The sequence below is a fragment of the Camelina sativa genome, chromosome 2, assembly GCF_030686135.1.
Source record: "Camelina sativa cultivar CO46 ecotype springtype chromosome 2, ASM3068613v1".
In the NCBI taxonomy this organism is placed as follows: Eukaryota; Viridiplantae; Streptophyta; class Magnoliopsida; order Brassicales; family Brassicaceae; genus Camelina; species Camelina sativa.
The window spans coordinates 20497508-20513594 of NC_141881.1; the positions used below are offsets into that span (position 1 = coordinate 20497508).

The following is a 16087-nucleotide window of genomic DNA, read 5'->3' on the forward strand; positions in this document are numbered from 1 at the left end:
AATGTTATCCAATGCATAAAAGACCATCCAAGTTTTGAAAACTTGAAAGCTATTTTGAGGCACTTGTTCTTATCATGTCTATATTTGGATGAAGAGTAGAAAATGGTAAACGAGATTTATGATGAGAACGTAGAAATACTAACCATACGGGTTTTATCCAAAAACATTAAAAGCCACCCACCGCTTGTGTTTGTTTTGTCTGGTTCTTGTGTTTTTGCTCTATTTATTTATTTATTTAGTGGAGACTTCGATGCTGACCCTTTTATTTTCTTAATCATTATTTTAAGGCTCTGGTTCTGGTAAGCTTTGGCTTAATCTAATAGCTGAGATCAATAGAGCTTTGAACTGAGCGTAGTAGAGAAGAGTTATGGGGAAAGGAGGGATGTCTCACGGAGAAGGCTCAAAGGTTGGAGAAGAGAACATGGCTGCTTGGTTGGTTGGTATCAATACCCTTAAGATCCAACCTTTTCTTCTTCCTTCTGTTGGTAAGACAATAACTTTCTCTGGGATTTAATTTAATTGGATTGTCCTGTGATCCTTTGGTTCAAAAGCCTTGGAAACTGATAGATTTATGTTCATGCAAAGGTCCTCATGATGTGAGAGTTAGGATGAAAGCTGTTGGTATTTGTGGAAGTGATGTTCATTACCTTAAGGTACTTGGGATATAATCAAAGAGAATCTTTGGTTCTTTTCTTTGATTTTTTAATGGCTCTTGACGTTGGTTTTTGATGGCTGTAAATGTTACAAAACAAAGACCATGAGATGTGCGGATTTTGTGGTGAAAGAACCAATGGTGATTGGACATGAATGTGCTGGGATCATTGAAGAAGTAGGTGAAGAAGTGAAACATCTAGTGGTTGGTGACCGTGTTGCTCTTGAACCTGGGATCAGCTGTTGGAGATGCAATCTCTGCAGGGAAGGAAGATACAACCTTTGTCCAGAGATGAAGTTCTTTGCAACCCCACCAGTTCATGGCTCTCTAGCTAACCAAGTGGTTCACCCTGCCGATCTATGCTTCAAATTGCCTGAGAATGTGAGTTTGGAGGAAGGAGCAATGTGTGAACCACTGAGTGTTGGTGTGCATGCTTGTCGCCGAGCTGAGGTTGGCCCTGAAACAAATGTATTGGTAATGGGAGCCGGACCTATTGGCCTTGTCACCATGTTGGCTGCTCGGGCTTTTGGTGTGCCTAGAATTGTTATTGTGGATGTTGATGAGAACCGTTTATCCGTAGCCAAACAGCTCGGTGCAGATGGGATTGTTCAAGTGACAACAAACTTAGAGGTTCTTTACACTTTTTTTACTTGCCAAATCTTTCTGAAAGCATTAGTGATCTGACTGTGTAAAGATGAGAACCTGTCCCTTTACACTTTTGCAGGATGTTGGTTCTGAGGTTGAACAAATTCAGAAAGCTATGGGGTCAAACGTTGATGTGACGTTCGACTGTGCGGGTTTTAACAAAACCATGTCAACAGCATTAGCAGCCACTCGGTGTGGTGGTAAAGTCTGTCTTGTCGGAATGGGTCATGGTATAATGACTGTCCCTCTCACTCCTGCAGCTGCAAGGTAACCTCTTTTGAGTTTTTACAGTAACCATTAAAGTAAGAATCTCCGAAAACAATCGCATGATGCACAAGCAAAATGTGTTATTTTGAGACAGGGAGGTAGATGTGGTAGGTGTGTTCAGGTACAAGAACACATGGCCTTTGTGTCTTGAGTTCCTGACAAGTGGTAAGATTGATGTAAAGCCACTCATAACCCACAGATTCGGTTTCTCTCAGAAGAAGGAAGTGGAAGACGCCTTTGAAACCAGTGCTCGTGGGAACAATGCCATCAAAGTTATGTTCAATCTGTGAAAAATAATCTTTGCTTTTCTAAGAATATTTCAAGGTTCTGTAATAATGATGCTTCTGTAACTTTATTATCAACTCTGAATCTCTCATGAATAGATAATCCATTATGACAAATTGACCACACAATCCAAACGTTACAAGACAAATGCTGAAATTGGACAAAAAGGGACCTAAATTCTCCCAATTCTGTCTCAAAATTCCCAACATGAGAAGATCTTAGCCACCGTCCATCTCATCAGACCGTGGCTTCTACTCGAAGGACCTCAACAAGAAAGAAAAATTCCAACAGATCCATATATAATGGTACAAGAAAACCGTAGAAAAGAACTCTTTGACGATCGCATCAAACTTTCTCAAGACGAAGCCGTGGCTGGTTCAGTGGACCATTTCCATACTTTGACTTGACCAGTTCCGTCACCCGTGAAAAATATGCCCCCAGGACCTATCTGGATCGCCCGTATCTCTTGCTTTGCAAAGATTTTTCCCCTCTCCGTAAATCTAATGAACGAAGCTAAGCTTATCAGAACCAACAAAAGAGGAGGAATTGAAGAATTTAAACAAAAAAAGTTGCAAGTCTTACGATGGTAAGTCGTAGAGGCGCAAGGTACTGTCGTTGCAAGAGCATAATAAAACTGGCTTGGCTTCTGCATCATGTACACCACATAAAGCTAACACTCCCTGAATCCAATTTAGACATTGCCAAAATTTATTAGTTACATTACATATAGATTAAGACCATAAGAGAGGGTAACTAACACATTGATAAAAAACCATACATGTTCTTCTTTGTGAGTGTATGTCACTTCCAAGTTGCCACCTTCGCCTGCAGCCCATATCTACAGCGGGAAGACACATCAAGGAGAGAAGAACGAAATTTCCAATAAAAGTTATGAAGTTAAAGAAAGACGAATAAACCTTAACAGTGTTGTCCAATGAACAAGACAAGAGAAATTGATCCCAGCAAATGAGAGACATCACAACTGATGTATGATCCGTGAGTGTTTGTATACACTGCAAATTATCCAGGCTCCAAACCTATTAAACATATAAACCAAATAGATTAGCTCAAACGAATCAAAAAAGGGAGTTTTAAATTCAAGGATGATAAACAATACAAGTACTTACTTTTATAGATTTGTCCATGGAACCCGAATAAAGTCTGTTTGCCCCAACATATAATGTAACAACTGCAAGTGAGTGGCCCGTCAGTGACGCCGCTGGTTCAAAGCAGTTAGTGGCAGTATTATATCTCCATGCCAAGATAGAGCCATCCTGAATAAAAAAGTAAAGAACTTGTGACTTACTAAACCAAAAGCCGCCATATATCGCAGAGATTGTAGTACACAAACAAAAAAATCACTGGGAATTTTACCTGTGTACCAGCGAAGAGAAGATCAGTTCCCACAACAAGAGAATATACTTGGCCAACAGGTCCACTTAGACTCTGGTCTGCATTGGTTTCAATATTCCACGCCTGTATCAACAAGAATGAGATATTAGCCAACAAGATCTAAGAATGAAAGGGGTTTCTCGATATCTATTGAGACAGTCAAGAAAAGTTACTGCTAAGAGGAATCATACTGAGGACTTGCCTTGACAAGATTTGGCATGCCAACCAATAGCCACGGCCCTTCACTAAGCACACAGCCAACTTCCCCACCAAGTTTGAGTACTCCTGTACACTAATCAAAAGAGAAAAAAAAACAAAATCCATAATAAGTAAAACTTGATAAAGACTTTCACAAGTTCTGGAATGCAATCCTCACATACGATTAGGATCATCGAATTAGACACTTCTTTTCCTAGTGTGACAACTAAGACACCAACTGACATCAATCTATCTGTGCTCATTACTCTACTTGTGATTCTTTTGATACACTCTACAGCTTAACTAAACAATGATAACTATCCGTTAAACAATCCATCAAACAAGGTTCACGAGTTAGCTACTCTACATCCTAACCACACAAATCTAGCTTAAAACAAAAAGGTCCTTTAAGCAAACCATACCTGTCCAGAAGCACAATCCCAAACACGCAAGGACTCATCTTTACTCCCAGTATAAAGCTTATCAGAGCCAGAAGGCAAAGCAATACCACTAACAAGCTTCTCATGACCATCAAGCTGAGTCAACAACGAGAAGCTATCTCCTTTACTCCAACAATGCAAGTATCTACACTTATCACCATAACTGCAATTCCCATCTACCCAAAAGTTGCAAACTTTCTCAGTCTTCGTCACCGTTCTGTTCCCACCAAACCTCCCCCAACTACTACTCGAGTTCCCATTAAACCCAGGTCCTCTCCGGTGACTCGGACCCGCAAAACCAGATTCCTCAGCGACCCTTTTGTTCGTATAACCCGGACCTTGACCTTGACCCGGACCAGGACCCGGTAATTCTCTATGTAGATAAGGGCAAGGAGAACGATTACAACGCCCAGCTCGCCAGTGGAAACAAACCTTTTGTCTTGTATCCGTTGGTGCCAACGAACGATTTGACCCACCACCACCACCGCCTCCGCCGCCGCCGAGTCTATTGAAGACTCGTTTGTTTCCTCCGTTCAAATCAAAATCCATGTTTTTTTTTTTTGGCTTCTCTCTCTCTATAGATTACAACAACAACACCAGCAACGTAGACAAATTAATACAAGAAAGAACAGGACTTTTAGCTCTATAGGTTGTTTCAAAACCCGATCACGTATAGATTAAATCAAGCGGCAAAATTGGAGAAAACCCTAGAAAAATTAATTACCACAAAAAAAAGAATCTCGAACAAGTAGTGTCGAAATTTTAAAAAAATTGGGATTATTGTGAATGTGTGAACTGTGAATTTAATGAATGAAGAGAAAAAGTGAAAAACTTGAAGTGGATTTGGATTTGGATTTGGATTTGGATTTGGTTTATAAGCTTTTCGGGGATCTTCGTGGAGAGGACAGAACTAGTAGAAAGAGAGAGAAAGAAGAAAGAAAGTGAAACACCAGTCGCGTCAGCTTGACGTCTATGTCTAATTATAATTTTACCCCTATGATGGGTCTATTTTACAAAATTACTTTTTAATGTTTAATCTTGGTTGAAACCGGTTCTGGTGTAGACCGGAACAACAAAACCCGGTTCTGATTTAGACCGGAACAACAAAACCGGTTGATTAGAGAAAGTTCATTGGCTTTTTTAGGTCTTTTGAACTTTTTGGTATACAATTTTTTATTGCTATCTTTCCTTAGAGTTATATATATTATTATTTTTTCATATATTAAAAGTCTTTACTATTTTAGAAAATAATATATATTATTTCCTACCAAAAAAAATTATATATATCATTTAATAATTATTTTACAATAGTCTTCTCAACTCAAAGAGAGGAAGAAAACTAGTGAAGGGAGACTTGTTTTTTTTTCAAAAATGAAAACGGTAGCAAGTAATACCTCTTTTTTTAGTGTTTGCTCAGTGGAGAAAGATACACATGATTTGAACAGCGTCCAGGACTGGCCTTTACCACACAAGCCGTGAGAAGTTGCAGGCCACAAATAAATATTGTACACTTTATCTTTTCGTTTGACAAAAGTATGAAGGACCACAATGTATGTATATGTTATAATATTAGTGTTATTGGTCAAGAAAACTCTCTTAGTCATTTTCTCCTTCCACGTGGTTGAATGACTATTGTGTAAGAGATTTTTTCACAATTTTAAAATCGGCTGTCGAATATAATATTGAGATGCTACGAATCAAAATGTTTATTCACTCTGACTCACCCAAAAAATGAATTAAAAAGCATATTATTATTGCACTCTTTCTAGTTTTCTACTACCAATGTGCATGTCAAACAAACTCACACCTCCGTCGACCAGATTCTTAAACTTCTGGTACACCAATAAAAGAAAGAAAAAAGCAGGTACGGAACTACGGACCAATCTTAGAAGTCCAAACAATCTCTAACTATATAAATATCCAAAACAAATACAATCCAAACACTCTCAAACTCCTAAGTGATGATGATACGTCAAAGTCATTATGATTCTAACTTGACACATGAGAAATCTATCCACAAATTGAGGTGTACAACACACCAAAACTTTAAAAAAAAAATTGATATCTCTAGTTTGACCAAAATCTGTTACACAAACAAAACATTTCAAAGAATAAATGACTAATATATAATAAATGATATACGATTTATGACTCCAAATTTTTTGGTACCAAACAATTAAAAATCCAAGTACGTAACTACGGACCAATCCTAGAAGTCCAAATAATCTCTAACTACTAACTTATTATCATCCAGAAACAATTTTTTTTTATTTGAAAAATTCAATCGTTAAAATTCCAGAGTGACATGTCAGCATCACCGTCAAAGTCGTTAAAGTTCCAGCCAACTTCCGGCGGGGGCAAAAGCATCCCCTCAGCCATATTCTCAAAAAAGTTGGGCATCCCCAAAACTTCCTCTTCATCCATATAAAACACACTACTACTCTGCTCCTCCATTACCATTCTCCTCTCCCCTTCCCTCACAGCCTCCGTCTCCGCCGCAGTCTGCGATCCCTCCGCAGTCACACTCTCATTCTGAAACGCCATCGCAGCCTCAGCCGCAGCTTTCTGAATCTCCTTAGGACAAGTAGTCTCAGGGATACGAAGCCGCCAAGCAGAATCAGCAAAATTGAGACAAGCAGAGCGACCACGGAGAGCCAAAGCAGCAACGTCGTGAGCACGAGCAGCCATTTCAACCGTTGGAAAAGTCCCTAACCAAATCCTAGATTTCTTGTTAGGCTCTCTAACTTCACAAACCCATTTGCCAGAGTTCCTCTGACGAACTCCTCTGTAAATCGGATGACGCGTTTCGCGAAACTTCTTCCTCCCAGCTCGTTTCTTAGGACAACTCGAAGCTAGCTTCGGTGAACACTCACTACTGTCTGAAACCGGAGACCTATGATCGGGTACTGAGAGGAACGAGTCCGAGAAAGCAGAACAAAAAGGATTCATATTTGTGTGTTCCGGATAAGATGTTTAATTTCTCTTTCTATCTTTTTTTCTCCTTTTTTTTTTTCAGGTGTTTGGAACTTTTTGAGATATTTTTATTACAAGAAAGTGAAGTTGTGTTGTGTTTTAATTTTTATTTTATAAGAAAAAAAAAAAGTGAGACAGAACACGGAGGGATCTGGTAAAGACAACTGTCCCACGGTATTTTACTGACACGTGTCCTTCTGAATCACTTTACTTAGTCCGAGTGTATTGCCTACTGTGTCGGTTTTGGATTCGATAGCTCAGTTTTGATATTTTGGTTATTATATTCAATTTCGATTAAGTTATGTTCGGAGGAAGGGAACGATTTAGCAAAAAGACAAAAGAGACTTTAGTTTAAAGTGAAAGAGATGGGTTAGGGATGACGTCATCGAGACACGGTTTCGACATTTGGACTGAACTGCTCTCTTTTTGGTTCGAGAGGTGAGCCACGTTTGAAAGGACGGTGCGTCCGCTGTCGAGCCACGGTTTTGTGTTTTTTTTTTTCCCCACGCGCTTTCAAGAGATGTGGGTCTTTTTGTTTTTATTCATTATTATTTTTGGAAATCTTCTGGATTTGGTCTAGTGCTTTATTTTGGGAAATCCTTTGGACTATTCATTATTCTATGGACTTCTTCTTTCGGCTTTTTTTTTTTCTTTTTCTTTAAATCATTTCTTCTTCTTTCGTTGAGTCGAATTATTATTATTATTGTTATTTAACTAAGCCGAAATTGGATACGTGGCCAAGGCTGGTTCTGTTTCTTTTCTTCACTAACCTTTTTTTGGAAACTAATGTATTAAATTTTGTTTCTAGAGACACTAACTTTCGTTTGGTTGGACGATTTCAAAATTCTGAGTTCTTTTTGGTCTTGCGACACAAAAGTTCAAACAAAACAAAAAACACTTGCCTCCATTCGGTTTGCTTTGGAAATAAATTTAGATTATTCCGAACAATTAAAATAAATATCATTCATAATTAATTTTGGTTAGTAAAATAGTAGTATAAACTTGCAGTCTTATTAAAAAACAATTATTTTTAAGTACTGGAAGAATTGGGGGTAAGCGGTCGAGCTATAACGAGTAGACAAAAACTACTTTTATCAAAGGTTAAAAGATTAATTTTATATCAGATTAATCGATATGAAAATGTTTGAGGCACTTACTAAGTCGGCTTGCTGTAAACATATACTAATGTAATAGCATAGTCTTTGCAGGTTGGTTCGGCTAGTTTTGCCAACTCCTAAATATGGATCAGAGGTTGACCATCATCTTTACTATGTAGAATGAAGGTTTTCTATTAAAGAGCTCATCATCACTATCACTCAACACAAACCAATTAACATTCATAAATGCAACTCAATCACCATGAATTAGAAGAGCTCATCATCACTATCACTCAACGCCAAAGTCTCATATCAACTCTGTACATTCGATTGAACACCAAGTAAAGTTCTCCACTCGCGCTCTTGGAGTTTTGACTCTAAGATCCAACTGAATCATCACTTTGGTACTCGTACTTCTCATCATCTTTAACAAGCCAATATTTCTCCAGAATCTTCAAAGCCTTCGAGCAGATCTCACCGTTTTCATGGCTTTGCAGGTCCTCAATCTTTTCTCGCCCTTCCGCACCTTCAATCAGCAGAGCATAACAGTTCTTGTCTCTTACATTCGTTACAACCTCTCCGGCCTTCAAAATGTTGGCTAACCCATCCAGACACTCTGAGAGTAAGATGGTTCTTAGATCTGGACATACTAGAATATCGCATAAAGGTTTTATGCAACTCTGCTTCACCATGTATCTGAACCACACCAATGGAGAATGTGAGACTTGATGATCTATAAGCATGTCAAAGTGAAAAAAAAAAAAAGAAGAAGACTGGGACGTACTTGATTTGATGAAGAGAACCACCTACGACCACACCTAAAATTGCCCATACAGCTTCTTTCTTTATGTCAATATCAGCACTTTGAGCCAGATTGACCAAGGTTGGAATCAAACTTTCATCAATCACTGACTGTAATCACCAGGGGGAGAAAAGAAAGACAAATAAACATTTAGTGATAGCAAAAGACAAAGGATGTATATAGCAAAGTAGCAACAACAGCTACTCACCTGAATTTGTTCTTCAGTGCCTGCAGTGATGTTTGAAATCACCCAGCAAGCACTCTTCTTTATGTTTTTCTCATAGTTTCGAGTAAGTAAGTCGGAAAGAATTGGTAAAGCACCGCAATTGACCACAGACTGAAGAATAAGTTCAAAGAGAAACATTCAGAGCCCTAAGAGGAGATGTTTAAAACAAAGCATTTTGTTGTTTGGTCACATTCACGGGATATTTGTGATAAACATGAATTACATACCCGTGTTTGCTGATTATTTCCAGCAGTTATATCCCCAATGGTACGAAGTGCATGAACAAGCACCGCTGGAGAAGGGTGTCTGCAAACCAAAAAACAAAAAAAATTGGTCAGCCTTCATTATCCAAACATGTCGCAAAGGGTTTAAATATGTTCTGACTTGTGAGAAGCACTAACTTGAGTAATTGAACTAGTTTTGGGACAAAGTCAGCCTCAATCAAACTTTGGATACCATCTTCAGAACCATAAGAGATATTAGATAGTGCCAAGCAAGCATTTTTCACGACTTCTTCATCGTTTGAATGAAGAAGTAGTTTAAGTGCAGGGAGAGCAGGTTTCATCTGTTGAATCATTGCTTCATATGTTAAGCATTGGACGTATAAAAACAGAGGAAACAGAGGAGAGAGAAGTAAGAAGACCTGATCGAAGGTCAGGGGAGGTTGGCCACAAAACAAGTTACACAAAGTCCTAGTGCCACTCCTGAGCGTTTTACTTTTACCCTTGTACATAAGACTTAACAGTGGCATCAATACCCCTAACTGAAGAACAAAGTCACGGTACTTCGTTGAATGACCAGCAACGTTACCCAGTGCCAATATAGCCTACACAAAGTAACTTCAAAACTCGTAACTGTGACAAAGCATACATACATATCTACTAAACAAGTAGAATACATACCTGCTCACGGATATACTCTGTAGGAGAATTAAGAAGCTGAATTAAGAATGGAACAGCGTCGTGATCAACTAACTCATTCGGTTTTTCAGTAGCAATGTCTTTGAGAATCCAAGCTGCCTCATACTATGGAAAAAGATCATTAAATGTAAACTGGAATCAAAGATCATCAAAAGATATTAACTTGCTGACGAGGGACGTTTTCTTCTAACTTGAAGAGTAGGGTATTCTTGCTTGTCAAGAAACTGAACGAGACGAGGCATAATGCCAGATCGTATCACAGTTTCACAAGGAATAGTTATATCTCCTGGTAGAAAGATTCGAGTTAGTGAATAAAAGAAGAATCTTCGAAATCTAGGTTTCAAGAAAAGCAAAGAGAGGAAAAAAAGAGAGGAAGTTTTTTTTTACTCCGTGATAGAATACTTCTGATCTTGGCAATAGATTCAAACTGCAATGGAAGATCATCTGACATAACACCATCGATCATAGCTTGTGAAACTTCTTCCATCTACAGTGAAAAGAACAGAGATAAGTTTAGACGAACCAATCACAAACTCACCAGAGAGTGATTGATTACTTGTGAGATAAGTTTAGACGAACCTCTGTTTTCCGCGACATGGCTTTCTCCTCTCCAAAAGCAATTTACAAAACTTGAAAGAGAAACCCTAGAAATCTCTACTGAACTGTGTGAAAGAGAACGATTTTTGCAATTGAGCAAGAAGAATGCAAGAAAAGAAAACAAGGAGCGAAAAAAAGAAAGCAGATGAACTTTTAAAGAGGCGAACAAAAAAAAAAAAAAGTCATCAACCTATTAAAATTGAAATTTTGATTTTGATTTAAACCGGACTATAACTTGGCTTATGTAAGAATGGTTATGCTTTTGATTTCAATTACATCAATCAACCAGAGCCTTTTTGAACTCTACTAGTTCTGGTTTATTTCGTAAACCAATTAACTAACAATCAGAAGATGCAACTCAATCACTATGTATCAGAAACCAAGCTCATCGTCACTATCATCATCACTATCACTCAACGCAAAGTCTCCTTCATCCTCCACCCATTCATCTTCCGCAAACGCAGACACATTAAACCTCCCAAACCCATCACTCTCCACTGTCATCTCCTCCCTCTCATCCTCATCATACGACAATGAAAACAACTCATCTCCACCACTAAACCCCACCTCACTCTCCTCCTCATCCTCCTCAAACCGTGGTCTCTTCCCCGGAATCAAATCCTTCTCCCCTATCTCTCCCTTCTCCACACCAATCCAAGGCACCCACAAATCAGCATGCCTTCCCAAAGCTCTATCCCTATCACTAACAACCAAAGTCCCAAGATCAGCCTCCCTAGCTTTCCTCAACATATCTGAAAAATCCTTATCATCAGAAACCAAAACCAACCAATCAATCCCTCTAGTCATAGAATGCTGTATCTGTCTCTTCACAGCCCAATCAGCCGCTTGTGGCTTATCCTCCACAGTCTTCACATAAACTCCAGCTCGCCGTAGCTCAGCCTCTAACCCATATCCAACTTTAGGAGTCAACAACCTCCTCGCTGCTTCATTATACTTCTCATTCCCTGAAACATAACGTTCTTTAAACTTCTGACGCTTCTTACCTTTCAAAGACCTCATCCTATTCACTTTCTTCTGTCTCTCTCTCTCATGAAGCTGCTTGAAATGTTTCTTCAAATCAAGATTCGTTTTACACTTCCGACCACAAACTCCACATATGTAAGGCTCGACCGGAGTCACTTCTCCTTTCCTCTCCATGAAATCAAGACTCCTCCTTTCACGTCTCTCTTCGACGACCCAATGAGGTAAATGGATAAAAGCATGACGATTTGCGTAAGCGGAGATCTCAACGACTCGGCCGAGCTTCTCCGCGACTTTACGGAGAGCTCTAGCTGCTTCGTAGGGTGGACCTCGTGGTGGTTTGTTGTCTAAGTCCCACAAGACTACAACTTTCTTCTCCTTTGGAGCAAAGACTCCTTCTTTGTTTCTCACCAAGTCGATTTCTGATGAAGATGCTGATTTAAGACATGATTTGATCGGACGTAGACGGCGAAGTGGGAAGGTGACGAGTTTAGGGTTTCGGAATTTGGAATCGGAGAAGGTGAAGAAGTGAGATTTGTGGGAAAGGAAAGGTTTTGGATAAAGGGTTTCAATTGAATTACAGAACAAACTCATTGGGAGCTTCTTAGCGATGGAACCAGTGAAATTGGCGTAGGTGTGATTAGTGTTTAGGGAGAGATTGGTTTAGGTCTTGTGGACACGTATCAGAGATGGTCCCTCTGGTCCGGACAAGCTTGGGTGAGGATTGTTGTTATCTAGCATGTCCGGTGAGGAAGACGACGGCTGTGCGGATGGATATGCTGCCTAACCGAAGTTTATCCTCTCCTTTGGTTTTAGTTGTTTGAGAACCTCTAGTTCGTCTAGAAGGTCTTCTAGAGAGACTTTTTTTTTACTTTTGTTATTTTTTTGTTTGTTTTTTACTTTCATCCTTTATCTTATAAAGCACAAATTACTGTGCCAATAAAAACTTGACATGTCAGCAAAACAACAAAATTAATTAAAAAACATATATAAAACAAAAGTGATCGTTGGAAAAAAAAAAAATGAAAAAAAAAAACAATTACCATTTTCAATTTACAAATAACTGCAACAAAAAAAAAAAAACAAAAATCTCTTTTACAACTGCCTCCTCCACGATCTCATATCATATCCACTTCTTCAATTCAATTCTTCACCGACATGATTTCATACCAAAAGAAAACTTCAAAATCTCTACATTTTTCGTATTCCCAACAGACCCAAAATCAAGAAATCTCAAATCTTTCACTATTTCTCTTCACTTTTCTTACCATGAATTGAGTACGTTTTACTTGACATGTTCTCCTTTTTTCTTATGTAAGAAATGTAGTTATGTTTATTATCTTTCGCTCTTGATCTAATTTAAAATAATTTTTTGTCTCTCTCTCTCTTTATATCTCAGATCTGTCGACATAGAAAGTAGAAAAAAGAGTTTGACGTGATGAAAACATGTATTTTGCTTTTATACAATCAAACAAAAGTAACGAGATTGAAAACCAAAGGAACATAAACTATTGGCAAAAAGGTATGATTCTTCACTATCAAAAGCTGCAGTTCATAAGTTTTTTCTACTAACTGTTTGTCAAAATGGGTGACATAAAATTTGGTTTAATAGAGCAGCACAAGAACATATTACGGCTCTTACATACCTTTTCTTCACTAAGATTTTTTAGATCTCTACTGTCTCTTTGTCTATCTCTATTGAACCTCCTTCGTTTGGTTGGGATCGAAGGTAACCTTTTCAACTATTTTCAGATTAGATTTCTGATTATAATGAATAATAGTAATTTCATGCTTGACTTGGATAGTTTCTGTGTGTGATTCGTAGCATGCAAAAAAAAATGAGATGTTTCGTTGTTGTCGTGAAGATGAACAATCTGATTCTTCTGATACTTGTTATTTTTTTTGTGGGGAGAATTTTGCAGAGAAGAGTAAAAGTGTGAAATCAACCAAAAGTGGCGGCTTTCAAGTATAAAACCAGAGAAACTCTTACAAGTTTTTTGCGGTATAACAACAAAGATTGATTCCTTTGAGCTTTTTCTTTCAAGTCTTCTAATAAATTATTATTTGCAAAGTTCTCACATTAAACAATTATTTTTGTGTGTGCAGATTGTATCAAATTCAAGAGTAAAAAAGCATGCCTAATTTTCTAAGGTTTGTTTTATGAATAAATTTGAACAGTTTTCATTTCACTTCATCACTTGCAGATATTGATATATAGCTATATCCATAATCCATGTCTGTTTAAGTGTTAAGTATCCATCTTTGCTAAGATTAATTCACGCCTGACTAATGATTCTTATACTAGCTTATGATCGATATATATATATATATATATATATATATATATATATATGTTTATTAACTCATTTAGCAAATCGAGATATAATTAGTTCTCTAATATTTCATAACCACTTCACCTCTGAATTTAAATATTTTCAAAAAACAAGTTTTGAGAAGATAAGCCACTGTAATCTCAAATTTAATTTAGAAAATTAGAAGGTTTTTTTGTCATCAGAAAATAGGAACTTTTAGATCATAGTTTTGTTTTAATCAAGTAGAATTTTACATAGCTTATCATTAACACAAAACAGTTTATTCATTCGTATAAAATCAATCTTATTTTTTTTCCCCGTACGTAGTACGGGTGGTATACTAGTTTTTTATAAAGAAATCATCATATATATAAAAGTAGAGTTTCAGTCTCTCCTTATTGGTCCACTTGGCAATGCAATTTTAACAAAAACAAAATTATATTAAAACACAAATTTAAAACAATTAATTTTCACATTTAACTCACATAATATAAAACTGAAATCTTTATACCTTCTCCCTATAAATTATGCATTAACTTTATTTCTCCACTAAGTTGTATTAATCAATTGTATTAAAACAAAACAATAAATTAGAATTGTAACTCTCATTTTTCTAAATGTAATTTTTCATCATTTCTCTTCCTATAAATACTCATTATCTTATTCTCTTAGTCTATCACTCTTTTGTTCTCTCATCTTCTTCCACTACTCTCAAATCTCTTTTTTGTTTTGTTTTGTTTTGTTTTGTTTTGTATTTTTTTTTTTATTGTTGTTATATGGGTTATAAAAAATCAAATCAAATATCATTGTAAAAGCTTAGTTTTAGAGTTTGTATGATATGTATATCTTATATATTTAATATATTCTTTTAAAATGTTTATCTCCATTTTCTATTTTATATTAACATCTTATAAGTCATTATTTTCATACTTCCTTACAATATTCACGACACAATAAGATCATAAAGTTGAAATGATCCATATGTAATTATCTATTATGTCTATGGATATCTCACATATTCATGTATCATTTTTAATAATTTATAAAGATCAATATAAATTTTACAGCTCTACATTTATTAAGTCTTATTCATATTCAATTTTCATATATTGGGTTGGTATGCAAACAAAAAATATCATAAAATTGTTTATTTGAAACTAAACATGAAATTACAAAAAAAAAAAAATGTATAAGTTGTAAAACACATATTGTAGTATAACTCATGTTAGATCTCTTGTACTTTTAATTTTAGTTAGTTATGTTTGAATTATCTTTAATCTATATTAAGACATGTAAATTTGAAAATATAATAATATGAAACAATATATGTAGAGATGATATAATATCTTATTTAAACCTTATTGAACATTGTCAATCATATTCAGTGTCATATTAATAGAGACAACAGCATACACGTTCCGGACCGGTTGTTGAAGGTACACACAAAGCACCATGAGAAGGTGCTTTTAGTCCACATCTTTGGAAGCAATCTTCCCTCTTGTGACATGGTCCTTTGTATTTACAATCGTCATCTGAATTATCCATAATTCCTGTAAAATTAATCAAATTAGAAATATAATAATTACATATAATTGTCATAAGATTTATAATAATTGCATTAATTATAAAAGGATGATAATTATATGTATATTGAAAAATATGCACATAATTAAGATACAAAAACAAAAACTTACGAATAGATTGAACATTAACAATGAGAGAAATGATCAAGAGAAGAGCAACCAAATGAGACTTTGAAGGCATCATCTTTCTATAAACAAGTCTACAATAGAATTACTTTTTTTTTGTTCAATAGAATTACTATGAAATATTTTGTAAAACCACTTAGTGAGTAAGTAAAAAGAGAGTTGATTGTCCTTTTATAGATGAATTTTCAAATATTAGTAATAATACCATAGAAATTTTGTTTGACTTAAGATTTTGTTGACCTTAATTACATTGATTTTTTCAACAAAAATCGTGAAAAAATCTTCGGTCAAATATATATTACTTAATTTTGTAAGTGGTTTAAAAGTTTTGTTTGACTTAAAATATTTTTTCAACCTTTAGGAAGTCAGGTACCTGTATGTTTTGTCTCTAAAAATATCCCAACTGAATATGATTAACAATATATGTTTTATACGGTTTAAGTAAAATATTATATCATATATATATATATACTATTAAAAGATGACACAATGTGATATAAGACAATGCACAATATAAAAAAAATATTTTCTAATTCAGACGTTTAATTTTTTTATTATAAATTTACTTTTAGTTGTGAGTAAACAAGCCTA

At 36.1% G+C, this 16087-nt stretch overlaps 5 protein-coding genes and 2 long non-coding RNA genes across 7 annotated transcripts; 2 read left to right on the plus strand and 5 right to left on the minus strand.

The window, feature by feature from the left end:
- The first annotated feature begins 100 nt into the window (after positions 1-100).
- Positions 101-1965, plus strand: LOC104726916 (sorbitol dehydrogenase). Its single transcript, XM_010445889.3, has 5 exons — positions 101-485; positions 586-653; positions 755-1282; positions 1377-1564; positions 1659-1965. Exons 1-5 carry the CDS (start codon positions 368-370, stop codon positions 1852-1854), a joined length of 1098 nt encoding a protein of 365 aa, XP_010444191.2. The 5' UTR covers positions 101-367; the 3' UTR covers positions 1855-1965.
- Positions 1936-4839, minus strand: LOC104726908 (zinc finger CCCH domain-containing protein 63-like). Its single transcript, XM_010445877.3, has 9 exons — positions 4604-4839; positions 3862-4454; positions 3444-3533; positions 3224-3325; positions 2977-3123; positions 2767-2886; positions 2628-2687; positions 2432-2529; positions 1936-2349 (listed from the first exon to the last, which is right to left on the minus strand). The coding sequence occupies exons 2-9, from the start codon at positions 4426-4428 to the stop codon at positions 2205-2207; spliced, it is 1329 nt and encodes a 442-aa protein (XP_010444179.2). The 5' UTR covers positions 4429-4454; positions 4604-4839; the 3' UTR covers positions 1936-2204.
- Positions 4840-5924: 1085 nt separating this feature from the next.
- LOC104726925 (dehydration-responsive element-binding protein 1D-like) lies at positions 5925-6931 on the minus strand. Its single transcript, XM_010445901.2, has one exon. The coding sequence runs from the start codon at positions 6826-6828 to the stop codon at positions 6160-6162; it is 669 nt and encodes a 222-aa protein (XP_010444203.1). The 5' UTR covers positions 6829-6931; the 3' UTR covers positions 5925-6159.
- A 1185-nt stretch (positions 6932-8116) lies between these two features.
- LOC104726944 (importin subunit alpha-8) lies at positions 8117-12241 on the minus strand. Its single transcript, XM_087465414.1, has 10 exons — positions 10477-12241; positions 10285-10384; positions 10089-10183; positions 9880-10002; positions 9621-9803; positions 9379-9542; positions 9205-9283; positions 8960-9088; positions 8734-8861; positions 8117-8645 (listed from the first exon to the last, which is right to left on the minus strand). The coding sequence occupies exons 1-10, from the start codon at positions 10492-10494 to the stop codon at positions 8327-8329; spliced, it is 1338 nt and encodes a 445-aa protein (XP_087321540.1). The 5' UTR covers positions 10495-12241; the 3' UTR covers positions 8117-8326.
- On the minus strand, positions 10688-12069 carry LOC104726934 (uncharacterized). The gene has a single exon (XM_010445911.3). It carries the CDS (start codon positions 12067-12069, stop codon positions 10867-10869), a length of 1203 nt encoding a protein of 400 aa, XP_010444213.1. The 3' UTR covers positions 10688-10866.
- A 361-nt stretch (positions 12242-12602) lies between the features above and the next one.
- LOC104726957 (uncharacterized) lies at positions 12603-13779 on the plus strand. Its single transcript, XR_015566202.1, has 4 exons — positions 12603-12753; positions 12875-12997; positions 13398-13477; positions 13582-13779. It is a non-coding gene; the product is annotated as an uncharacterized LOC104726957 (long non-coding RNA).
- Positions 13780-15116: 1337 nt separating this feature from the next.
- Positions 15117-15641, minus strand: LOC147948921 (uncharacterized). The gene is made up of 2 exons (XR_015566201.1): positions 15482-15641; positions 15117-15337 (listed from the first exon to the last, which is right to left on the minus strand). It is a non-coding gene; the product is annotated as an uncharacterized LOC147948921 (long non-coding RNA).
- Positions 15642-16087: the final 446 nt, after the last annotated feature.

Excerpts from the sequence above, each read along its gene's own strand:
- LOC104726916 (XM_010445889.3), top strand. The coding sequence starts at position 368 with ATGGGGAAAGGAGGGATGTCTCACGGAGAAGGCTCAAAGGTTGGAGAA. Across the intron at positions 654-754 it reads GTGATGTTCATTACCTTAAG|ACCATGAGATGTGCGGATTT; the intron begins GTACTTGGGATA and ends TACAAAACAAAG. Across the intron at positions 1,565-1,658 it reads CTCACTCCTGCAGCTGCAAG|GGAGGTAGATGTGGTAGGTG; the intron begins GTAACCTCTTTT and ends ATTTTGAGACAG.
- LOC104726908 (XM_010445877.3), bottom strand. The coding sequence starts at position 4,428 with ATGGATTTTGATTTGAACGGAGGAAACAAACGAGTCTTCAATAGACTC. Across the intron at positions 2,887-2,976 it reads CCATGGACAAATCTATAAAA|GTTTGGAGCCTGGATAATTT; the intron begins GTAAGTACTTGT and ends TATGTTTAATAG. Across the intron at positions 2,530-2,627 it reads ACACTCACAAAGAAGAACAT|GGAGTGTTAGCTTTATGTGG; the intron begins GTATGGTTTTTT and ends AATTGGATTCAG.
- LOC104726925 (XM_010445901.2), bottom strand. The coding sequence starts at position 6,828 with ATGAATCCTTTTTGTTCTGCTTTCTCGGACTCGTTCCTCTCAGTACCC.
- LOC104726944 (XM_087465414.1), bottom strand. Across the intron at positions 10,003-10,088 it reads AAGAATACCCTACTCTTCAA|TATGAGGCAGCTTGGATTCT; the intron begins GTTAGAAGAAAA and ends CTTTTTCCATAG. Across the intron at positions 9,089-9,204 it reads GAAATAATCAGCAAACACGG|TCTGTGGTCAATTGCGGTGC; the intron begins GTATGTAATTCA and ends CTTATTCTTCAG.
- LOC104726934 (XM_010445911.3), bottom strand. The coding sequence starts at position 12,069 with ATGAGTTTGTTCTGTAATTCAATTGAAACCCTTTATCCAAAACCTTTC.